General features: G+C 46.4%; 1 protein-coding gene across 3 annotated transcripts; it reads right to left on the reverse strand.

The window, feature by feature from the left end:
* Positions 1-4,591: 4,591 nt before the first annotated feature.
* On the reverse strand, positions 4,592-14,306 carry LOC122194334. Of its 3 annotated transcripts, XM_042895319.1 has the most exons (9): positions 14,233-14,306; positions 12,769-12,981; positions 11,267-11,378; positions 10,554-10,698; positions 8,829-8,942; positions 8,170-8,314; positions 7,768-7,916; positions 7,164-7,303; positions 4,592-5,840 (listed from the first exon to the last, which is right to left on the reverse strand). In XM_042895319.1, exons 3-9 carry the CDS (start codon positions 11,370-11,372, stop codon positions 5,722-5,724), a joined length of 918 nt encoding a protein of 305 aa, XP_042751253.1. In that variant the 5' UTR covers positions 11,373-11,378; positions 12,769-12,981; positions 14,233-14,306; the 3' UTR covers positions 4,592-5,721. The 3 variants fall into 3 exon arrangements, with proteins under 3 accessions (XP_042751253.1, XP_042751254.1, XP_042751255.1); XM_042895320.1 differs by lacking the exon at positions 14,233-14,306 and having other exon boundaries at positions 12,769-13,141; XM_042895321.1 differs by lacking the exons at positions 12,769-12,981; positions 14,233-14,306 and adding an exon at positions 11,657-11,794.
* Between the last annotated feature and the right edge of the window lie 11,072 nt (positions 14,307-25,378).

The raw sequence follows: 25,378 nt of genomic DNA on the forward strand, positions 1-25,378 counted from the left end.
CTCATCTGAGCAAGGGCTGAAGGGATGCTAAGGAGCACAGCAAGGCTACAAGCAAAGCTCCATTTCTGTGGCTAAATGAATTTAACACCCAAGTAGCAACTCTTTGTACTTCATAATTGCATTGTATGTTAAGAGCTCAGATATAGCAATGCACCAGCATGGCAAATGACAGAGGAAATGTCAGCAGATGCTCATGCTGTGACCTCTCCACTCAAACCTCTGCATGTTGGGTATGACTTTTTTCCTCTCCGAGCATGGTACAAGGACGCAAAGGAAATTTCAGACTCAGGAAACAAGCACCAAGAAGACTTAACTCTTCTCTTCCTCTTCCTATGGAGCCAGGAGGAGGTGATGGTAGAGGCACAGTGCAGGAACAGGCTGTCCCCATCCCTGGAAGCACTTCATCATCCCACAGCGTGCCATGACGCAGGGACATTGAAGTGCTGGGAGCTGGAAATATTTTCCTTTACTTCCTTTAAAGGGTGAGAAGGGGACAGAGCAGGGGAGAGGATGACTCGGTCTATAAAAGAAAAAAATGAAGAAAGTTAAAGATGTGGAGCACTTGGCAGAGACCCAAGGCACAAGAGCACAGAGACCGTGAGAAAAATGTCAGTTTATTGCCCAAGCGGATGGAAATCAGATGTCACAGTAGGGTTTCACAGGGCTGGTAAATGAGTAAGGGAGAGGGGGAGAAGGAAGGGAAGATGGAGGAGGGAAGGAGGGAAGGAAGGAGGGAAGGAGGAAAGGAAAGAGAGAAGGAAGGAGGGAAGGAAGAAGGGAGGAAGGGAGGAAGGAATACAAAGAAAGACTAAGAAAGAAAGAGAGACAAAGAAAGAAAAAAAAAAGAAAGAAAAAACCCACAAACCCTCCATCTCGACACCCACGCAGCACCTCTGCGGGCTTTCAAGCCCTCTGCAGGCGATGTCTGGGATCAGGGCTCCCTCTAGAGGGTTTTGAAGACCCAACGAAAGGCCATGACGTGGCCTTCAGTTACGGGGCCGAAGTTATCACGCGTCTCAGGCACGACCAGCTCCATAAAGCCAAAGGAGCAGCTCCACTATCCCATCCTGTAGGGCAAGGACACAGGCCTCCCTGCCCCAGAGGTCCTGCTGGCATGGGTTGGCATAAAGAGCCTTCTCCATTTGCCAAAATGAGCATCTTCAGCTCCTTGGAGGCTCGTCCGGCCAACCAAAGGGCTGGGAAGCTGTGGGTCCACCGTTTGGGAAGGTGCTGCTGGACTGGAGGATTGGAGATGTCCCCAGCAAAGGCATGTTGCAGCCTTTGCAGCTGAACACAGTGGTGGCATGGAAGAAGAGGAAATTTCCCCTGAGCATGAACTGTGCCATGCTATCAACCAGGCTGGCTCACTGAAGCAGGACTTTGGGGCCACGATGAAGCGACCTTGGAGGATGACCCAGCTGGACTGAGTCCCCATGGCTCACTGAGGGCCTGTCTGCTGCCAGCTGAGGGTGGTGGCAGTGACTTACTGTTACAGGCCTGTCCCCAGCCATTTCCAACAAGCATTCCCCTTTCCTAACAAACCTGCTCAACACCCCTCTGAGATGTTTGGCCATAAAGAGTAGCTGTGAAGCTCAAATATTGCTGCTGAAAACTTCATTACAGTGCAGACTACCCAAAGCAATGGGAGACTTCAAACACATCCATAAAAAAGCAAAGAGATGTGAACTCATCCTAGAGGTTTTAATTAGAGTGACTGCAGGTGGCAGGTCGCTGGGCTGCGGCCTCTCCCAGGCTCTGCAAGGGGATTGCAGCTCTCCAGCTGCTCGGGCTCAAGTTGCAAGTAGAGAGAGGTCATGCATCTTAAGAAAAAAAAAGAGAAAAAAAAAACAGTAGTAATGTTGATTTAGCTGCCTGGTTCACCTGGAGCCTCTCGGGGTTTGCAGCAATGGTTTCCTCACCAACATTCACTAGATGGTGCTCTGCACCCTTGGTAACGATGCGATGCCTGGGAGTGGAGCTCTGTCATTGCAGGCCAGTGGGGCAGTGAGCACCAACAGCGGAAGTTGCAACCTCGTTCATTCCTGCACGAGTGCCAAAATAATCCATGCATGAACACCTGATTAATTTGTGCATGAGCACCCATGTAATTCATGCATGAGAGCTCAATTAGTGTATGCACAAGAGCTCAAACAGCTTGTGCATAAGCACCAAATTAATTCATGCAAGAACAATCAATTCATTCATTCACGGGAACCCAATTAGCTGATGCATGAGCACCGAATTAATTGATGTTTAGAGCTCAAGTATGAGCAATCAATGAATTCCTGCATGGGCACAAGAGGAATCCACAGAGCTCAAGTACAAGCAACCAATGAATTCCTGCATGGGCACAAGAGGAATCCACACCTTAACACCAAACTCACGTGCATCCATGCTCCCTCTTTGCTTTTGCATGAGCACTCAGTGAATTCACCACACACGGGTGCTGGTTAGTCCATGCACAGTGCCTGAACAGCTTGGGCATGGGCTGCACAGGGCCACCCTTCTTTGGAGACCTTGCAAAGCCCACACTAGATTTGGGATCTCTGAGTATCACCCTAAGGCCCACAGCCCCACCAGCTACATGGTGGGTCCCTTCTGCAAGGCCGTTCTTGGGCACAGGCACAAACATGAGCTATTTATCCTCTCTAATTCATGTCTTGGGTCTCTTAAGTTGAATTATTTCCAATCCTGTCTGGTTTTTTTAAGCTGTTAGAACAATATCAAGAGAAATCACTAGATCACGCCACCATCACTTCCTGCACTCCAAATTGGACCCATCCCGAACAAAAGAAGTCTTTTCTCAATGTGTACCAGGCAAGCATCCTCAAACTCATTTCTTCCTGAAGAGGCAAGAAAAAACACAGCTTTCCTGTGTGGATATTCAGGGCTTGGAGGTGAAGAGTGAAGGGTAGCCTATGGCACACTCATGGCGCTGCTGCCTGCTGCTGCCAGGGCTCTGCTGGGGCAGGATCAGCACCCTGGGCTCCTTTAGCATCATTTTCCCACACATTCGTCTCATGTGTGAGTTGCACCCAAGCCTGTGACCAAGATGCCTTTGGCAGAAGGAGCTGTGCTAATCTCCCGACACAGGGCTGTCCCGGCTCTGCACGGATAAAATAAATATTTAGCTGTAAAACATCTAACAGTTTTCAAAGGGCTCGGGATGGCCCAAGCGTGTTTAGACTGCATGCATAGCAAAGGGTGCATATCCCTTTCATCATTGCCTTATGTCTTTGGTGCTTTTATCCAGAGATCTTCACCATGCTCCCCAGAGAGGTTGCTCCTGTTCCCTTCTGAAGGAGTGGTGAGGCAGTGGCGCAGCTGCCTGGGGAGCGGGGAGGTCACCATCCCTGGAGGTGTCCCTGAACTGTGAAGATGTGGCACTGAGGGACACGGTCAGTGGGCACAGTGGGGATGGGTTGGGGTCCGACTTGGTGAGCTTAGTGTCTTTCCCAGTGACTCTATGAGTCAATTCTATGACTCTATTCCTTCTCCTTGGCAGTCTCAATTTGATTTTATTTTATTCCAGCTTGCATCCTGCTAAGAGAGACACACAGGCTCTTGCCAAGGCTTGGAATTAACAGTTTTAGAAACAAATGCAATTTTTCAGGCTTTGGGTTCTTAATGCCATCAGCTTTCCAAGAAATTTTAAATCCAGTAAAATTCACCCCAATCCCATAATTGCTCATGGAAACAAAGGCTGGGCAGATTATTTGTGCCAAAAAGTTGGCAGGCTTGCGGCTTTGTGAAATGCAGCTTTGTTGGAAGAGTGATCTGTTGTGGGGGAAAAAGCACATCATTGGTATTTCTGATTCTAGAAAACAAGTGGAAACAAGGCGTTTCAGAAAGAAACAACCTTTAAAAATAGCACATAGCAAGTAGGAAGGCTTACACCACTAGCTTTCAGCCCTGCCCTGCCTGCAGCTAAAAGGAAAGGGGCAGGCAGGGTGATTATATTTTTAGGCTCCTGTTCTTGCCACGGATGCAAGGAAAGCTGCTTTCCCCAATGCTGGCAGGGAGCACTGTGCTGTGGGAATGTCTGCCTGCCACAGCTCCAGGGAATGGTGGAGGAAGGCAGCTTGGAGCCAGCAGCTTGTTTGTGTGGGGCCAGCCCAGGGATTCACTCAGCACCAGCATTTCAGGGCAGTTCTCAGAGGATTCCTTGCAGGGAGGTCTGCATAAGATGAACATGGAGCTACAGCACTTAGAGTGAGGAGCTCCTTTCAGCTTGTTTGCACCACAGACAGCAAAGCAGATGCAGGAATGGGGCACGTGTGCCTCCAAGCTGTTGCTCTGTGACAATCTGAAGGGCTTCCTGAGGCTGTTACAGGCACCTGGAAGTGTAGGAAGCAGATCTGGACCAAGCCCTTGAGCCACAGGTGCAGAGCAGACATATTAGAAGCAGGCAAGGCAGAAGTCAGGCCCTCTGCTGTAAGCATGGGTTCCAAAAGTCATTTACTTACAAGCTTCATGCAGAGTGTAGATGTGGCACTGAGGGACATGGACAACAGGCACGGTGGGAAGGGTTGGTGACCTTAAATGATCTTAGAGGTCTTTTCTACCCTTAATGATTTTGTGGTTGCATGAGAAGCGGTGGCAGTAGCTGCTTTATTTAAAAATAAGATATGATAGAATGACAAGAACCACATAGTACAGACTTAGTTCTTCATTAAATGTAAACAATAGCATTGTATTGTAGTAGAATTCACCTTTGTGAGACTACTGCCAGATATTCAGCGTTTCCAAGCATCAGGCATCCAGGAAGATTTTCCAGACACCAGGGAGGCATCATCAAATCTAGCAGGCACAGCAAATAGAGGCAGAGGTCTTGCAATCCAGTCAGTTCTCATTCAGGCTTCCCAAAGCAAGCCCACGGTGTTGAAGCCACATTACACTCTATCTCACTCTATCCAGTTCAGAAAACAAGAAGTGGTCTGTGAAGCAGGCTTCACTCTCCGTCAGGTTTTGTGGCATCTGGATGGCTGATATCCCAGCAGAAGGGTTGCAAAGCACATTCCTGCAGGAGGCAGCCACCAAACGGGCACAGCTCAGGAAAAGCAATCCACTGGTCCCACAGCACCTGGATCTCCCCTGTCTGAAAAGAGTGGGTGGCAGGGGCACAGATCTGCTGTCACTGTGGGGCCACTGATGGAGGCATCGACATAGTGACAAACTCTAGTAAGAAAGTCAGAAGGAAAAACAAGGCAGAGGGACAGAGATAATAGCGTGTGCTGAGATGTGAGCACATTGTCAGTTTCTAGAGTTAGAGCAACCTGAAATAGGCTGGAGACTTGCAGCTGTGTCAGAAGTATTCGGCCATCCCTCCTCCCCTGCCCACCATAGCTCCCAGGAAAGGGTGAGGGCAACTCTCTGTGCCAAACATCTGCTGACAGCCCTCCTCACACTGGGAGGAGCAGCTCTGTCATCACAAAGGTATACAGAGCTACTCATCTACAGGGCCTCTTCCTCCACTGATCCACAGCAAAATGAGCAGAGGAGGGTGCATGTTTGAGGTGGAGCTGCAAACAGCTGAGCTCAGAGAATAGGGGAGGAGGACAAGTTTGCAGGCACAAGCTGTGCTAATCCAGAATATATTAAAAAAGAGAAAAAGGCAAAAAAAGGCAATTGTTACTGGAGGGAAGGACCAGTGGTTGCAGGACGCTCAGCTCTTACTCCTCCCTCTAAAGCATTTGTCATAACATCACCGTGCCACAGGTCTCAGGCCACTGTACTTGATGGCTGTGGTGGTGGTGGTTCCAGCAGTTCATTACTGTGTTTCCTTATGACTAACGCCAGCCGAACAGCAAAGATAAAACAAGTCAGTGCCAGCAGTACAACTAGAAGAGAAACAAAGAAGTAGGTTAGCATGCTTTTTGTGTGTTTTTTGTCATTACAGTGCTTTTTGTCATTATCTAGCTCCCTCCTCAGACAGCAGGGAAAAGACCAAGGCAAACCCACAGGCCTCTGTCCAGGAGCCATTACCCCTATTGATGTTAGGTGGCTGCCATGGGGTAAGGCAAATCTGCTCTGACCGATAACCAGTAACATACCCAATGCTTCCAGGTCAAGGCATGTCTAAAAAGGGGAGATCTTATAGACACAAGCATAAAGACACACGGCATTAACAAACAAGTCCAAGAATAGTTGAACTATATAAAGAAACAGGCACCAGTTTGGGAAAAGCACATTCTTGCCCTACCAGTCAAACAAGCCAAACCACTATAAATGAAAGTTTGCTGGTATAAAGGCAGGAGAAGCACCTACTGCAGGAATAGAGCTGCCTGCCAGAGCTTACGCACCTCCACATTGCAGATGGCCATAACCACCAAGGCAGGAGTCAATGGACTCGTGGCTTTGGCAGAGAAGCTCTGCTCAGTTCCTGCTGGGTGCTTCTAGGCAAATCCTGACTCCCAGCTGCACACCCTGCCCATACAGCAGAAGGGAACACACATCAAGGTGGCTGTGATGCTGGCAGTGCAAGCTTAGGAACTGCCTTCAGCCACTGGCACACAGCATTGGGAGGGCTGAAGGGTGACAGTGTGCTCTCTTCTGTTGATGTTGTAGTGGGAATAGGAATCTCAAACTGCTTCAGCAAGACAGGGTTTGCACATCTCCACCTCTTTCGTGCCAGCATAACTACTCATAATGACACAGCTTTTGCCATGCTGTGGTCTGTACAGCATGTATACAGCTTAAGCCCTTTTACAGTGTATGACTACATCCAACTCAGCTACAGTGGCCTGCAGCAACCAAATAATCCTGGCCAAACTTGTCAGTGCTAGCCTAGACTGCACAGGAGAGGAGCATGTGCAGGTCTTTGCATTGTGGAACTCAGATACAGCTCCTGCTTGGGTCAGACATTAAAGCACTGCTCCATAATCACAAGCAATACAAAGCAAAGCCCACAGGCTTCATCCCAGCCCTGTGTTCTGTGTGCCTGCTCCGTGTCAAAGGGCAGGGAGCTACCAGCACAGCACCAAAAGCTCACAGGGCTGGCGAGTTTCTCTGGGACAGCACAAATGTGTGATTGCAGGGCAAATTTATTGCACTGGGAAGTGAACAGGAGGCAACACTAAGTTTGATTTCAACCCCAAGGCTCACAGGCAATAACTTCAATTGCAAAGAGAAGCACACTGCTCCAAAGATTATGAGAGATTCACCTATAAAAACACCGTTGGTGGTTGGGGAGGAAATGGAGAAGTCCTTGCACATGCTGCCAGTCAGAGCTATTATAACCACTGGGTAGACAGTGAGGTTATAACGGACGTACTTATCAAGAAAGAAGTTTTCCTGACAAAACCTGTGGAGAAAAACAATGACCAAGTAGTATGTTTGCTTCTTTAGATTCGCCCCTCCCCCCCATAAAAAGCTTAAGATAAGAGTCAGATTAAGAGTCCTTTGTTGGATGCACAGACCAGAGCTCAAAATATTCATATACTAAAATTCATAAGATTAATTAAAAAATTATCAAGGGTAAACGTAGGCAAAAAAACCCTGTATTAAATGCAAGTTTTCTGCAAGTGGAAAAGTATGAAGGAGAATCAACATGTAGAAAACCCCCTTGCTCCTCCCAAGAAGGGGCTTGGCCATGGGAAATGGCTGTTTTTTTGCTCAGTGTAATACCCCATGGTTATACTGCAGCAAGATCACAAAATCAAAACTGGCTTTGAGTGACAGTTTTCATTCTTTGAGAGGGACCGATTGTGATACACTAGAGGTAGAAGAGCTCTTCCAGGCCCAGAGGGAACTCAGGAGGTTGCTCACCACATGACAAGCATGAGGGTAAGGATGCTCAGAGATGCAGTGGTTGCTGTCTCATTGGACACATCCCACTTGTAGATCAACACAACGGCAAAGTTCAGCAGAGTGGCGATGGTGGTCCATGTGGCATACAGTGCCAGCCCGTTCTGCACCTGCCATGAGTACAGCAAGAGGACAAGGGTGAGGATAAGGAACCCAGATGCTTCCAATTCCCTTTGTTCTGCTTGCATCTCATGAATAGAAATGCAAGGGTGGACAGGACAGTGCCCACCCCCACTTTGTGCCAAAGGACTTAGAGACATTCCCAGCAGAAACATTTACACATGCACGCCCAGCTTTGCAGCTCCACTGACAACCCTCTCAGCTCCTTGAACATGCTTTTTCAGCTGCTTAAATGCCACCTACTAGGATTCGGATGAGCCAGAGGTCAGCTTGGTGGCCCTTCACGAACCACGTGGAATGGATTCTCAAGGCTCTGTGTGAAATGAAGAGAGCAGCCCCCGTGGTAAAAGTGAGGGCTGCCAACAACAGCAGGGCTGGGAGGAGGTATCTAGGACAAAAAAAAACCAACACACAACATACAATGCATTTTTTCAGTGGTGTCACAATGCCTTAATTCATAGCTTTAGAGTTTGGCCTTTACTGACTTTAAGCTAATCAAGCCTTTAATAAAGGTAATCACTATGTGTAGGCCTCATTTTGACATACTGTTTTACTCCTAATCATTAAGTTATTATTTCCTCACTGAGGCTGATTTCTTCATCTGTTGACAATGGTGCTATTATAAACCCTTCATGCCAGCACGATGATGAAAACAATCCAAGGCAATGAGCTTAACTGTATTTACAAAGGCTGTCATGGCTCTTGTCCTATCTGCTGGATGAAACACTGAAGAGCAGCAGTTGTTAAGAGATAAAACTTCAACAGCCCATCTATCTCATGGGCAAGATGAAAATTGCAAATAACAAAATAGTTATTAAGGGTAGATTTTGCCAAGGCTTGCCCAGTTGTTTCAGTAGTCCCAACATTACAGTTAGAAAGCTGCTGTAACAAGAGCGGCTTACTCTCTGTCCCACAGAAACAGCCATCCAACATTGAGGCCGTTATTCAGAATCCATGCCATGTAAAAAGGTACTGGCAGCAAATCTGGTTTCATGAAGACACATCCAAGTTCATTTCTGTAAGGAAAAAGAAGGCACCCCATCAGAATCCTCCACAAGCACTTTTCTTTCCCACAGCTCCACAACAAAGGACCACGGGCACTCAGGAAGCCCCTTGCAGTGCTGGAAGCACACCAGAGGCAGATCTGTGCCCACTGCTGCCTGCACACACTGCACAGCCCACAAGGCTTCCCAGCGCAGTCAGGAGCAGGGACAGGTGGGATAAGCAGAAAGTAAACACACCTGGATTGCAAACAGAGCATGTTTTACGGTGGTAGAATTGAGGCCATCAAGAACTTCTCCTTCAGAAGCCTGCTTTGTAATTCTTCTGGCCCAACTTTCCTTACAGTGTATTTTGTAGGACTTTATATACCTAAACTCAACAGTGTCACCTGTAACCTGACAGCATTCAGTGCTGTGTATCTGGAGAGCAAGAAACAGACACTTTTGTGGAAGCAGTGTTCCTTCCAAGGCAATGGGCAGCCTAAACAGACAGCTTCCATTTGTGGCAGTCCAGTGCTTGACTTTGCTATTTGGAAGGAGTATTAATAGAAATTTTGCAATCTAGTTATCTGAATTTTTTTTTAAAGAAACTGAAATACATATATAAAATGCCATCACATGGATAGATTTCACCTCCTACATGAACCATTAGCAGAACTGGAACATTTAGTTCTACCATCACAGGTAATCACTGCAACAAGTGTTCATTGCAAGACTTTAGAGAGGGGAAAGGCAATTTTCCTTTAAACAAACAAAAAGTAAAGCCAGTGAGTTGATTCTACCTACTCCCACCATTCCATCCCGATGCTCACTATCTTTATCTAGATATTTTGGAACTGGATGATCCTTGGGGTCCTTTCCAACCCAAGCCATTCTACGATTTTACAGCTCCTCCTCATCTTGTCACCTTACCTCCAGGGCTCCAGGTTGAAAGATTCCTCATGCTGTGAGGAAATTCTCATGCTGGAAAATTTTAGACAGTGGTCCCTCTGATTAGTTTTCTTGAATCTATATCTATATCCATCTATATCTATTCACTGCCATATGAATCAGTTCACCCTCTTCCCCTCATCTCTCATCCTTGCTCATGCATCTACTTCTGAGCCTCATTTCTCACCATTCCTCACAACTGTTGCATTCCCTTCCTCTTAATAAATAATAATATTTTAAAAACCTAAATACCGTTTCTGCCAGCTTCTATCACCTCCTTTTCCACAACAAGGATGTGAAAAAGAATATTCCCAGCCAATATTTGAGAAGATATGCTTTCATCTTGAAAAAAATGAAAAGAAAAGAACTACAAATGAAATGACAGCCTCTGCAAACAGCCTCTGAAAAGCAGCTGCTGGGTAACTGTCAGATCACACAAACCAGTGGAAACAACCAGCTCTCACAGAACTGTTGACTTGCTCTGTGTGGACAGATTACAAAGTAGTTCATATAGACCTCCGACCTGCTGCTACGCTTGGGATGCCTGACCGAAAAGAAGCTCCAGAGACTCAGCCTGTCAAGCCAAGAGGAATGGCAGAGGTTTTGCACTGACCAGAAAGCCCAGGAAGTGAGCAACAGACTGCTCTACAGAAGGGAAGGGCCACCCCCAGCATTTGTGCCGTGGGCAGGGAGTACCTGCGGCAGATCCCTGACAGCGCATACAGGAGCCACGCCAGTTGCCAGGCATAGATGACATTCCAGATGAGGAAAGTCCAGCCAGCTGGTGTGAAGTCGGTGCTGTACTTCTCTGAGATGTTGCCAGGGGTTGTCCGGAACAGACCTGGTAGTGAATGTTATTGCAGCCTAATGTATTATTACATACTAAGGATGGGGAAAGACTGCTGATTTTCTCAACCTGCAATCTTCCTCAAGGTTTAGTCCACACCTCAATAGGTCCTGAGAGGATGCCCTTGTTGAAAACAAACCGCACGCTGCAATTGGCTTCCTTTCAAAAACCCATTACAGGATTACTGTCCCTTATGGGGAACCCTGAGCACCTTTCTCTTGCACAGAACCAGAAAAGCCAGTTGTGTGTAAAAGCCAAAGAGAAGCATGACTCTCATTTCTGACAGCATGGGGAGCATTCTGAGCTGGGCAGCATGCAAGCCAAGCACCATCCTCTAAAAAACCCACAGCAACAGGACCTGGAAAGCTTCCACCAGGAATACAAGGGCAACATATGTAAAAACAGACTTTCACCAGCAGATACATCCAGACCATTTGCTTTGATTTCAAGGGACTGGAAGAGGCTCTGATGGTTTGAAGAAGTGAAACTGATCTAAGGCATCACAAAGTGATGCAATGCACAAGACTCATCTCTCTGAACAAAAAGCATTTGCTTGCATTACCTTTGAAAAGACCAGTGGCATTTCCAGCATTCAGTATCACCATGGCTGTGAAAGTAGCCAGAGACAGCAACATCACAAAAATCTTGAGCTTGGGCATGGAGTCCATTTTACCCTGAAAAAGGATAAGAGATTTTGTTTGGGTATACTAACACATGCTTCATTTTGTTCTCCAATTCCGAATTTGTTTTAGTAAAAGAAATGAGGCCCCAGTTTTAGCTGCTGACTTGTGTTGGTATTTTCACTTCTTCTCACAGCAGCATTCAGGAACCATGAAGATGTGGCACTGAGGGACACGGTCAGTGGGCATGGTGGGGATGGGTCAGTGGTTGGACAAAGTGATCTTAGTGGTCTTTCCCAACCTTTGTGATTCTATGATTCTTTATGAATTACCTGCTCATCCACTGGCTATCAAAATAATTTCAATGCTTTAGCAGGTCTTCAGAACTCTGTAGATTATTAGTTCTACATACAACATCTTTTCAGCTTCATAAGTAGTGACTTGAGCTCTCCCAAGTGATCTCCATTAGTAAAGACTTTGTTCTATCAAGGAAAAGTTACGTAAAACTATGTGTACACGCATCCATAGCATGAGCAATAGCTTTATTTCCCCTCACAGCCCAGCACTTGAGCTGCCTTTTCTATACAGAGACACTTCAGTGCCTCCTAGGGTTGGCAGAAATAACAACGGAGCTACTCAGCATCTAACTCATAAATTCCATTTCCCACTTCAGTGCATAGTTTTACAGTTATGGGCTTTTTATGCAAGTCAGCTGCATCCACATACAGCAAAAGCAAGCGGGAGAGGAAATTTTGTAGGAGACTGAGTTTTCTGCTAAATCCATGAACATCTTTCCTACCCAGTTCCATCTAAACAGAAAAGGCCTATTCGTTTTCATGAAAAACTTGTGTGTGTGAACTCAACTCAGGATATCAAATCCCGATGAGATTTATGGTAGATAAACCTCCAAACAACTTATTGTCTTTAACAGAGGTATGCTGAGCTAGCAAATTCTGAGAAGGAAAATCCATTTGTAGTATCAAATATGTATTTCCTGACGCAGGAAAACCTAACCTACAGATTTCTGAAAGCTCGGGAAATACAGCAGAGGAAATATCACTGCGTGCTTGCCCTGCTCTTCTATTTTTTTGCTTGAATACTGGTTGTCAGACACTGAGTCAGTATTCAGGGCTGACCGTTCCTTCCATCTCACTGCCCAGCCAAGTCTACGTTCTCCTGACGGTTCTGTAATTGAATTCAGCACCACATTTTTTTTATTAGCGTATTTGGAAGAGACCTGACTACACAGCTTCAGAGAAACGTGTGCTTGCTTAGGGAAGCCCAAAAGGAAAGCACTATTTTACCCCCTGTCAATAGCTTCACCACCCAACTCTCACCTCCTGCCTCCCTCTAACGCACGGCTGGCGATGAAAGCCTGCAGTACTTCCCTGCCTGCAGTGACCAGCCACAGACGCCCTTTAGAAGGATCAGAAATGTTACTCACGACGATCCGCTCAGCGCAGCGCTGTGGCAGCACTTTACTGCCGTAGTTCAGCCACCACGGGCACTGAGGTCTCCTGTGCTTGAGCCAACCTACAGAGCTTTTACAGAACTTCCAGCAGATCAGCACCGGAGCATTATTTTCGGAAATCACGGTGGTTAGGAATGAGTTCTGAGTTGCAGCCTCCGATTGGCTGCAGCTTCCTGAAAGCAAACACTTATGCAAGAGAAATACAATTACTTAACAAGGGACTTTTATAACAGCCCAAGCGATGCATGTTGCAAACTGGATGACAGACAGAAGCTAAAGAATGCCCGCTGTGTCCTGCTTTGTGCTGCCACAAGGAAGGAATAAGCACACCAGGGCTCAAAAAAACCAAATCACACTCCTGGGAGGGAGGGAGCAGGAATCACCTCCACCTCCTACAGGGCTGCAGTCACCTCAAATCCTCTATTTCCCTGTTGCCAATTGAAAACATGCTTCACCACTGAAACACCATTTCTCATGTGCAACTACAGCACCTATCAAGCTGGCAGCACAGCAGTAGATCCCCAGCCATAAGGGCAGTGAGTAAAGTAGCACCAAGCACTGAGGTGTTGTCATCTGTTTAGAGGCAACATCACGGGGTTGAGAGTGAACCCTGCTTGGGATTCCTTGGGTTTTGGGTTTTTTGGGGGGGTGGTGGGGAAAAAATAAACACAAGAACATGGATGTGCATGGAGTTGGCTGTGGGAAAGAACCAAGAATCCAGCCAGCACTCCTGCCCTATGTTATCAGTGCAAGCCTGAGGTCCACCCTCTGAAGGTATTTTGATGATGAAACCAGCAGCTTCAGTATGATTCAAATCAGAGAATACACACTGCTCAGAAAAGCATATATTCCATACACACACTTTCACTTATCAGACAGTCCAAATCACCCCAGCGTGATGTCAGGCATTCCATTTCCATCCAGCGAACGATTGAAGTTCTTTACAGCACAGTCAGCTTTATCTTACATGTGTTGCCAAGGCACAGCTGATCAGTTAGATGCATATTAATATGAATCCAGGGCAACTTCCATGTGCGGAATTTGCTGCCCCATGTTCTTACTGGTTATTACACAACAAGTTTTGGTGACAGATCGTGGTGTCATCATACCAGCAGCCTTGTCCTCTTGCCACAGTAAGCTAAGAACAAACTACAGACTCATATTCTGGGTTGTAAAGAGTTATTTCTCTAAAAGAAATTGCAACACAGGTCTTGGATAAAATATTCAGAGTGATTCTGTCACGCAGCTCTACAGATATCCCCCAAAGTATGTTTTTAAAGTGCAGAGGAATGTGCTCAATGTTTATAAATGCATGAGTTAAAACTGAACAACTCTTGCTTCACCAGGCTGCACAGCATTCCCAGAAGAGGGAATTCTCAGTACAGCTGCAGCTCTAAGGTACCATACTACCAGACTTCCCATACAGAAGTGCCCTACCTTTCTGGTGTAGTTTCACAGGGAGATGTCTTAGAGCTCCACTTTCCACCTGGGTTTCAACTGATAATCTTTGCCAGCCTCTGGAGGAAGAGTGTTATTTTCAGGCGAGTGTGATAAATGCCATTACACACACAGCTAAGAAAGAGCTGTTTGTACACATATTTACAGACAGAAGGACTTGAGGTGATGGCCTCCAGTTGTGTCATGGGAGGTTCGGGTTGGGTGTTAGGAAATATTTCTTCTCAGAAAGAACAGTGATGCAGTGACACAGGCTGCCCAGGGAGGTGGTGGAGTCCCCATCCCTAGAGGTGATCAAGGAACACAGAAATATGGCACTGTGGGACGTGGATTAATGAGGAAATATTGGTGATAGGTGAAATTCCAGTTCACACAGAATGGCTGCTATGGGACCACACTCAGCTGTTGCTGCCCTGTGCAATAGAAAGCCATGTAAGCATTTACAGAGTGCAGAGCAGATTTGGCATTGGAATTAATGCCCTGCTGACAAGAGGAAGTTCTCTTTCAAACATGAATGCTCCTGCTAGCAATTGAAATAAAACGTGATGAGCACAGACAGCCTGAGTCCCAGTGCAGAACACACAAGGAGGGAGCCAATCACTTCTTAACTACAAAAACCACAGCAGAGACCCTGTCCTCAAAATAACCTCATTTGGCATTGTGCAGGAACTGAAACAAGTTCATTTTTGGGCAGCTCACCCACTTAATGGCACACAGCGTCGTTAGCAGGGAGCTCCAGAAAGCAAAGCACCTGACAAGCCACTCAGCAGGCACTCTCCCTCACCACAAAGGCTAATGTTATCTAGGACAGAGGTGTTTCTCTCTTATCAGGTGATCAGCCCAGCGATTGAATAAAACCGGTGCCAGGAGGGCAGTTCCATCCCCCTGTAGCCAAGAGACTCAGAATAAAACCACCTACGAGAAGCTCACAACACAAAAGAAGCGCCTTTTGTTCCCATCAACAGCGATAGGTCTAAATCTCCAAGGCATTCTGTGCGCTCCCACTCCAGTTTAATCTTTGCAGCCACTTGCTTTCAATCCAGACTTTTCCAAACGCCCTCGCCAACCCATGAGTTCTAATTGGAAATCATTTTCAGGCTAAGTTCTGCAAACATTGAGAATCAAATGTACTAATCTTCCAGCAACAGCTCAAGCATTCTAACCCCGTGGTGGGTTAATCTGGGTGTCTCCAACAGCATGGATTAGCCCTGCTGTAAAGCTGGAAGCAATGGGATTTGACCACATGAACCAGGATGGCACACAGTGGAGAGGATCTGCGTTAGCAACTCCCTTCGGGTATTTTAAGAAGGAAAATCTGCTTTTTATTATTGCAGAATGAAAGAGATCCAGCCTCTGGCAGCAGGGCACAGGCTGGGGGGGGGGATAAGAACAGCTGTAGAAATCCACTGTGCATCGATTTTCAACCAGACTTCAAAATTCATCAGCTGACCACCATCAAGACTTTTGCTCCAACTCTGAAACGGTTACAGTGCTGCTCTTGATCCAATAATGTGGCAACTTGACTTTGCCATTAATACTCCTTCCAAATAGCAGTTTTGCAGTACAGTTATCTGAATTTTTTTTTTTGAAAGGCAACTGAAATACATATATAAAATGCTATCCCATGGAGAGATTCCACCTCCTACATGAACCTTTAGCAGAACTGGAACGTTTAGTTCTACCACCATAGTATATCAGTGCAACAAGAACTCAGAGCAAGACCCGAGAGAGGGGAAAGGCAATTTTTCCTTTAAACAAGCAAAAAAAGTAAAGCCAATAAGTTGATTCTACCTCCTCCCACCCTTCTATCCAAATACTCACAGGCATCTCTTAGAAGTGGTCTGGCCAGTATCACTTGAGGACAACAGCATTGCACCCTCACTGCATGTCCTGCTCCTGGTTGGGAGCTACAATTGATTTCTTGAGGTCTCTTTTACACTTTCACAGCAGATGCTGTGCTGTGGTGCTTCATTGCCTTGCCCCACCCCCTCAAATTCTTAGGACTACTTGTCCTTATCTGGATGCTTCACAGCTCCACCACCTCCTTATTTTGTTATCTTACCTCTAGAATTTCAGATTGTTCTTCATTCTGTCACTTGTAGGAAACACGGAGCGCTCTGCAGCAATCAATACACGCTGCTCTCATGTTTTTCTTACCTTCACTCACACATCTCAACTCACACCAGTATGTGTATTACTGTTATTACACTGTTATTGTCCGATAAAGATAACGCACCCTGAAAACTTCTAATTTTCTGTATTCCGGGGTGAGGAAAAAAAACCATTTTGCCCACATATTACGCAGCTTCTGGCTGCCCCATTGTAGAGTTTGAAGAATTATTGAGGCAAGTTGCAGATAGTAGTCCTTCTGACCAGAGTTCTTACATCAATACTACTGTGTGAGTCCATTCATGTCTTTCCCACAACTCTCACCCTTCAACATCCATCTTTTCCCTTACGTCACTTCTTATCATTCCATACAACAGCCACATACCCTTCCTTTCAGTAAAAAACACAATAACAATAATAAATAAAACAATAACAAAAAACCCAGCCTCTAATTTCAAGCCCCTGTAACACAGAGGAAAACATAGCAACATCAACAGAGCAGCAAGGTCCCAAGCTGCAGCAAACAAGGATCTACCCAAATACAACAGCCATAGAAATAAAGGAAAGAAGTTACATACCTTCAAAAGGCCTCAGGCATGCAGAGGCCTCCAGCAGTATGCCCTCACCTCCACTGGAACTCAGCTGTGTGGTGGTGCTCAGGGGTGGATCCTGGCTCCAGCTGCCAGTCACTCAGATGCATTGCATACACCTGAGCTCCCCTGGTTGCCCTGCCTTCCTAGCAGATACTCAATCACTGGTTCAAGATGTGACTTAGCGTTTCTGCCCCATTTTTCAGCCTCCAAATCTAGCTTGTAAACACAGCATCCAAAAACAGACTTCAAAAAATAATTTCAGTCCTTCAGCTATTCTTTGGTTTCCGTGGTCAGGCCTCCAACAAAAGATTTCCAAAAAAATGTCATCCCTCCTGTGGTTTCTATTCTTCACTCTCCAGTTTTTCAACTGTCATTGTTCAGCTTCCATTCCTCCACATGCAAAAAATGGCATCCAATTTTTCAACCGTCATCCTTTGGCTTCCATTCCCGGACCTCCAATGGACAGCATCTAGAAAGTGTCTCTATTCTGCAGGCACCATTCTTCAACCTCCATAAGACAGCCTCCAAAAATGAATTCCATTATCTGGCTTCTAATTTTTCAGCCTCCATTCTGTGGCCTCCAATTGTTTCCATCCATCAGCCTCTGATTTTTTAACCTCCAAAAGACATTCTCCAAGAGTGCCTCAACTATCCAGCATCCAGTTTTTCAGCTGCCATTCTTCACCTTCCACTGTTGGGCCTCAAATGAACTCTAAGAAGGCTTAGAGTTTTCTGCAGGCTACAAAAAATGGCATTCAATTTTTTTGGCCTCTGCTCTGCAGCTTCCAGTTTTTTTAAACTTCCATCCACTCTTCAGCTTCCAAAAAACACTGCATTTCAGAGCACGAAAATGTTAATCAATCGTGCAACTCTTTCAGTCAGAAAAATAAGACAAAACACCAGTTTCCTCCTAAACTTCATTAAAACCAGACCTTTTGTACTCCAGCTTCTCAGAAAACGAACTAAGCCTGAGGCAAACAAGGAACAATGGAAAACTGCAGCAACAAGGGAAAACAAAGAAGAAAGTTTGGTGAGCCCTAAGTGCAGAAGGGGAGATGGAGCAGGAAGCAGAGGGCAGACATAACTACAAATGAGGCTGTCATTTTTGCCTACGGTAAATGAAGACACATACATGCCCACCCACGTATCTTTATCCCCAGAGAGCGCTTTCCAGAGTCACGCAATGGACTGTTTTCTCATTCAGATTGGAGGCTGACTATGCCTGTGGGAAGCCAGCTACAGACGGGGCTCTGCATCTCGGGGGGAGGTGAAACAGCTTCTCACAGAAGGGTTTTCAGCCAGCCGAGGTCTCTTGCCACACCACACAGTCCTTGAGACCTGCCCACTCCTGAGGCGTAGGTGAGGTGCAGTTCTCAAGGCAGCTGGTGATTCAGGGAACCTCCATTTTGAACTGCTGCTGCTCTTGAGTAGGCTCATCCTTGGAATTGGCTCTTCCTCATTCCAAGAAAAGACATAGAGGCTCTGGAGAGTGTCCAGAGAAGGGCAATGAATCTGAGGGGTCTGGAGCACAAGTGTTATGGAGAGTGGCTGAGGGAACTGGGATTGTTCAGTTTGGGAAGAGGAGGCTCAGAGGAGACTGTATGGATCTTTACAACAGCCTGAGAGTAGGCTGTGGTGACACGGTTGTAAGCCTCTTCTCCCAAGTAACAGTGATAGGACAAGAAGGAATGGCTTCAGGTTGCACCGGGGGAGGTTCAGGCTGGGCATTAATAAACATTTGTCCAAAAGAGCAGTGATGCAGTGGCACAGCTGCCCAGGGAGGTGGTGGAGTCACTGCCCCTGGAGGTGTTCAAGAACCGTGGGGATGTAGCACCAAGGGACGTGGTTTAGAGCAGTCACAGGTATGGGTTGGTGGTTGGACTAGACCATTTTAGTGGTGTTTTCAACCATAATGATTTGATGATTCTGTGAGGGACTGGAGTTTCTTCCTCACATAGCATTGCCCTAAACCTAACACTAACCCTAACAATGACCCCTAATTCTAACCCTAAATCCTAACCACAATTCTAAATCTAAACCTTAACTCTAACCATAACCCTAAGCTCATCCTAACCCTGACCCCTAACCCAAAAAACACAAGTGTCAGAATACACAAGTCACTTCTTCCTCAAACTGTGCACCTTGGCAAGGCAGCATCAACCCTGCAACATCAGCCTCTTTTCATATTTCCTTCTGAAGACCAAACTCTGTATTGTCTTTGTCCAAATACCCTTCAGGGTTACCACAGTGTTACCTTCTGCAACTCGATCTTCAAAGCCATGCCTGCCCTTCCTCTTCTCTTCCTCTCTACTAATTAATTTTTAGTGAAACTTACGCTGTTAGCAGTTTTGATCAGGCCTGATTATTTTGTTGGGGCTTGTCTACAATGAAGCTCTGTAGTGCCATCACTGCAAGCTTGCTCTCACGCCTAAGAAGCTCTCAGAGCTCCCAGTTCATTGGATAATATGACAAGATCCTTTCCTTCATTTGTTGTTTTATAAATAAATATATAAATATTGAACAGAGACAGAAAGGCTGTCTCTGCAGCGCAGACCAGATCATTTACAGGCAACATAATTTGTCAGCATACCACGTGGCCTGCAAAGCTCTGATGTAAACACAACAGTAATCTCACTTTGAAAACTACCAGTAAGCGACTGAGAGTCATAAAGAATAGAATTGGGGCTCGTATTAATTACTGAAAGACCTGCTCCAACTGCAGATGCTTTCTCTGAGAGACTTCACCAACAGTGTAAGAATGAGAACGTACTACTTTCCACCTTTAAAAATAGGAATTGCACACTGGAAAGTACAAACCAAACAGTACTTTTTCCCCTTCAATGTGAAATAGCCTGCACCTGATGTGCAAGACAGCTTTTCTTCCTTCTGAAATCCATTTGATCCACTACAACAAGGACAGTCTTCTTTCCAGTCTATGGTATTCATCCTGTGCAGTAAATGTAGTTCAGAATTAGCTGCTACCGTAATAAAACAAGGTAATAACTACATCTACCATTCATCATGATATCAGTGCAGGTTGTAAATAGCCTCTGATTTTACTCACAATAAAAAGAGAGCTTGCCCAACTAGAGAAAGCTAATAAGCCTAAGTAAAGCTCTTGAGCCATGTAAGCATCCTCCAAGTACACATCTCTCCAATTGGTAGGATTCAAACAAAAGGAGAGCCCTGGGGGACACGGCATGGTAATGAAAGCCTTCTTTTGGAACACACTACACAACAGAAAATGGAAGCAATTGAAGGAAGAGAATTTCAGTCTTGCTGGAAGAAGAGACTTCTCATTATGACTGTTTCACAGAACTCTTCATACTGCGAGCCATTAAACTATGGGAGCACACCTTACACACACCATACTGAACAAACTCTGTTTCCAAAGGCAGTCCCACCTGCCAGATACATCTTTTATCCCTCAAACTCTACAGCCAGCAAACAGCAAAGGAAGTTAATATTTTAAAACAAAAGCAATATCTCAAAGCCCCAGCAGACACTCCTACCTGCACTGCCCTTGCCATCGACAGGAGAACAGCCAGAGATGCCAGCAGGATTCTGCAGGTACTGATGGCTTGCTCAGATCCTGCGTTATGCGGATCCTGGGATACGCAGCACCAAGGCAGCCCTGTTACATTTCTGCCCTCTGAAGCACCAGTGGAAGTCAGACCTATGCTCACAAGGGCACTAGTTTTGTAAAAGGAATATGCTTGGCAAAGAGGGTTTGTGTGCTGCTGTGTGGAGCCAGGGGTGGGGGTCAGTGATGCTCATGGGACCCCTTCCAGCTCAAGATATTCTGCGATTCTATGAGTTAGCACAAATGTTTCAGAGGGGCTCTCATCCATAGCTCTTCAAGAATAACTACAAAAATAACAAGAAAACCGGGATAAATTCCAAGAATAAATGATAATTTCCAAGAATAAATAATAATTTCCAAGAATAAAAGAGAGAATAGAAATAAAGACATAAAAACCAGTAGGCGTGAGTCCTCACCTAACTGAAAGAAACAACACCAGTGAATAGCGAGGAGAGGAACAAATGCAGGAACCCTATGGCAGGCAATAGAGAATCTCAACAAGCCTTGGGCAGATGATACTGTGACAGGTTTCTCTATTTCTTCTTTCGAGAGCATAAATCAATTTGTGAGCTTAAATCTAGACCTTTTCCCCAGGGAAAAATGCTAAATGAGGTGAATTCTGAGACAGATACAAGCAGGACAAAACATGCACACACGTATACCAGGAGGATAAAGACAAGAAGCTGGAGGAAGGGCTGTGCTGTGTTCTTCAAATGGAGCAGTTGCAGCTGGGAGGTTTCTTCCCATCACATACAGCAAAGCCACACGGCGGACAAGCACAGCCCTCACTGACCCTCCTCATGCTCTGTGCCAACTAGGGCCAGTGACCACCAGCCCTTTGCTCATTCCTGCTGGCTGACACCCAGTTTGGGGAACTGGTGCTGGAAGGCAGGGCAGTCTGAAGCTGTACCTCCTCTCCTTTCTGATTTAAAACGCTGCATCCAAAACTGAAAAGCTTTTTCTCTCTGCCATACAGAGCTCCGCCAGAGCTGCGGTAGGGAAGATCTCTGGTTTATTCCTGCAAGCATTTTCTCCTTTTTTTTTTCTCCTTTTTTTTTCTTCTTTCTTTCACCCACGCCCTTTCACAGCACTTCTTTTGGCATCCCAGAAGCATGGAAAAAATCCCTCCTTTATGTGGCGGTACTTTTCAGATCCCACCTCCCTCAGAAAGAAAACAAGCAGGACATCCACTGACGAGCTCGGGAAGGTCACATCCATCTCTCCTCCCCCAGATTCGGGCTGCCCTCTGCACCCTGCCCAACTGCTCATCATCAGAAGAGTTAACAAGGACGATGCCGGTAGGTGGTGTCCAAGAATAGCTGCTGCTCTGCAGTGCCAGTGGAACCTGTGCTGCACCAAGGGCTGCCCTGCACGGCTGGTGGGTGCGGGCAGCTGCGGCAGCACTGCGTTTGCTGCGCCTTCTCTGTGATGGCTGCTGCCTTCTTCTTCCAGTCTTCAGGCTGCTTTCTACAAATAAGCACCTCTCTTCAGACATCTCTCCTTGGCAGGAGGTGGCTGGGGGTCACATCAGGCTGTTGCTGTAAGAGGAGCCAGAGTCCCCATTTCTCTCTTTAAGCACTTGAGGCAAAAACCAGCCTGGGAATGCTAAATAGAAGACATGAACATGGACAGGTGTGTATGCAGCATCTGAAAATATAAATGACCTCTTCAGCTTCAACCAGTGAAGACATAAAGTACATTTAAACCTGCTGGAGTCTCCATCCAGCAAGAGCAGAGGCATCCACCACGAGCATCCCTGTCCTGGAGAACACAGAGCAGTGGTGTAACTAGATGTGGCTTGTGATTTCTTGGCCGTAGAGGCAGAACTTTTGGGTTGGGAAGGCAGGGCTGGGAATGTGTGAACTTCTTTTCTCTTTTGTTTTTCCTCTACTGCTGGGAAAATGGGTAGAGGGGAGTGACCAGCATCCCAGGGAAGGCTTCCTTACCTTCTTGTCACCAGCCACAACGGTTTTCAGGGCTCTTCCGTTTGCTCTCCTTCAGTCTGCTGTGAGAAGCGGCCCATGCTTGGTGCTTGGCCTAGCCAAATCCGACCCTTCTAAAAGTCAGAAGTCCTCCTTTATAAGAACTGCAAAGGAAAACCCCCTTCAATGCACTGGTGAACTGGTGCACAGTGCACTACTGTATTTCCTGCCCCTACATTACAGTGCTCTGGCCAGTTCCCTTTCTCTTATCTTGTGTTTCTCCCATGTCTTCCAGGGACAGCCTGCTCTCCACAGAACACTGTCTGGCCCATTCTTGCTTGCCCTTAAGTTTTAGTGGGGTAAAAATGACAGCTAAATAAGCTGAGCAAACACTAAACAGCTCATCTGCTTGTGGCTGGAACCACAACCCGTCATTCATATTTGCAGGTATCACTGTGACACCAGTCACACCTTGCCACAGTTGTACTTCCTCCCATTCTCATCAAAAGCAGGTACTGACCATGGTGTGAGCAGCATGCTGCCTGCTGACCCTGCTGAAACATGTTATTTCAGCCAGGGGTAGAAATATGTTCCTGTTTTTGAAAGCCTCACTTTGCTGCAATGTGATGAGCCGTCAGTAAAAGCTAGAAAAACCTCATCCTGAGCATTTTAACTTGGTTTGCTTCCTAGAGATAGATAAATGAGTGCAGACACATGCTACTGTGCTCAGGGAACCACAGGGAGAGCAGTCTGATCTGCTGCAAAAGCTCAAGGTCAGATTTTGACCCCAACAGGAAAAGGATGTCACTGAGGTAGCAGTGAATCCCTCTGACTAGCTGAGACGACTTCTATCACAGCTATACAAAAAAAATGATAAGCCAGATGGGTGGAGAGACCTCCAGAGAGCCTGCAGAGATGCCACAGTCATCTACATTTCAGAGCTTTTATGATAGCTGGTAGTGCACAGGGAGGAAGCAGAACTGTGCAGCTCTGCACCAAGGCTGCGTAGGCACTGAGAAAGCAGAGTTTGAATGTAGCTGGCCTGGAGTCAGCGAGAGGGGTGATCCTTTTCTCTGCTTTGACACCACTTACTTAGAACACATCACCATAATGCCATCCTTCTCTGTTGTCAGTCTTTGGAGAGAGCAGCTGCTGAATGCAGCCTTTGAAGAAGCAGTGCCTCGCTTATCTCATCTCTCACCTCTCTGCACAGCCTCTATTTCAGGCACGTGGCACTGCTTCCAGGAACAAGGAGTCGCCTGCTGCAGGCCTTGGTGGCCACAGGTGCTGCTGTGGCTGGTTGGAAGCCGAGGGTCAGGTTGGAACACAAATGACACAGGCTGCAAAGAAAGAAGCCCAAGCGGATGGTGCTTGGTGTGTGGTGCTGCGGCTTCATCCCAGAGCACTGAGCTCAGCGACTGGGATGGCAGCGGGGGCTGTCAGCAGAGAGCAGCTGGGTGGGCTATGTGTGGCAACTGTCCTGTCCTGCAAATGAGGACAAACGACGAGGAACAAGCTGGTGTCTCAGATATACAACATGTAAGCTCCCAGTGCTGGCCCAGGCTCACTGAATGCCAGACCAAAGGCTATAGGTGTATTTCACAGACACCTGGCTTGTCTCCCCTCTATTCAGGTCAACACAGCTTTGCCAAATCGGGACTGTTTGTCTCATTAACCCTACCACAGTTGCTACCTAACAGAGATGGCAACAAGATCCAGTGTCTAGGGCATAAAGGGAAGTTGGGAGAACTGGTTTGCGTTCCCATCTCTGCTACTGATTTGCTGCACATCCTTGAGCAGGTAATTAAGTTCAATATGCCTCAGCTTTCCCCACTTTAGAGCTGTGATAATTACGTTTATCTCCCTTTGTGAAGAACAAGGGCTTGGCGACATTTGGATAAAAGCCCTCAAAGAGCTGAGTGTTGTTGAAGTTAGCTGTAATAACCACAGCCCTCCTTGAATTTGTAAAAGTTGTCCTGTTCCAGCGACTGCTTCATAGATGAGGCATTAAAAACAGGAGTGTAATTACGGAGTGACTGCATATCCTGCTGCAGGCTCCTTGCATTGCATTCATTGGGCTAACCCCAGCTCACCTAACGCCTGCTGGTTGCCTTGCACAGGGAGATGTTGGTTTTGCAATGACATGACTGTCGCTGCAAAGCAACCATGTTTTTGTCACAGTCTGCTGCTGATTAAAGAGCACTGTAACAGCTTTTAACTTCTGAAATAACAGTGCAAAGCACTAAGTTACAGGGAATTCTGGCATTGCATAAATGACCCTTTTTCAGAGCAAGGTAAAAAAAAAAATAACCTATTGCTCTTCAAAGATGTTTGGTCCCTGGATTTCTCTTTAGCAGCATAAATTTTGAGAGCTCTACAAAGGAAATAGCTCGAGTGATACTGATATTTACAGTGATGAGCCTCTCTAAGTTTCATTTACAGGACCAGTAGGGAAATCCTACCCCTTACACTATGCATGAGCTCATTTCACAGGCAGCAAGGACCATGCTTCATTTTCTATGCCAGCTCCTGAAAGCTTACCAAGACAGAGGCAGAACTCACTGCTTTTGCTGCTGATTGATATTAACGTGTGAGCAAGCTATAGCCTCTACATCAACAACACCTGAACCTATGGTAATAAGTTAAACAATGCCAGGGAACAACCTTGAGCCCTGGGAGCAGATCTATACTGTTATATTCTGTAGGAAAGTGCCTGGCCTGGTTTGACCCACGGCAGCCAGCAGCTCCCAGGCCAAGCCTGGGTTAACAGCAGGAGTCAGCACAGGGCACAGGCTGCCCTCAAAGCAGATTTTGCATGTATTCTCTGTATGGGAAGCAGAGAGAGGTTTACCACGTGTACAAAATCCCAGTGGGGCTGCAGGATGGGACCTACATCTCCATCACATTTTTAGACTCAAAGA

This window comes from Lagopus leucura, unplaced genomic scaffold (assembly GCF_019238085.1).
Source record: "Lagopus leucura isolate 7727_CA_CO unplaced genomic scaffold, USGS_WTPT01 Super-Scaffold_73, whole genome shotgun sequence".
NCBI classification, from domain to species: Eukaryota; Metazoa; Chordata; class Aves; order Galliformes; family Phasianidae; genus Lagopus; species Lagopus leucura.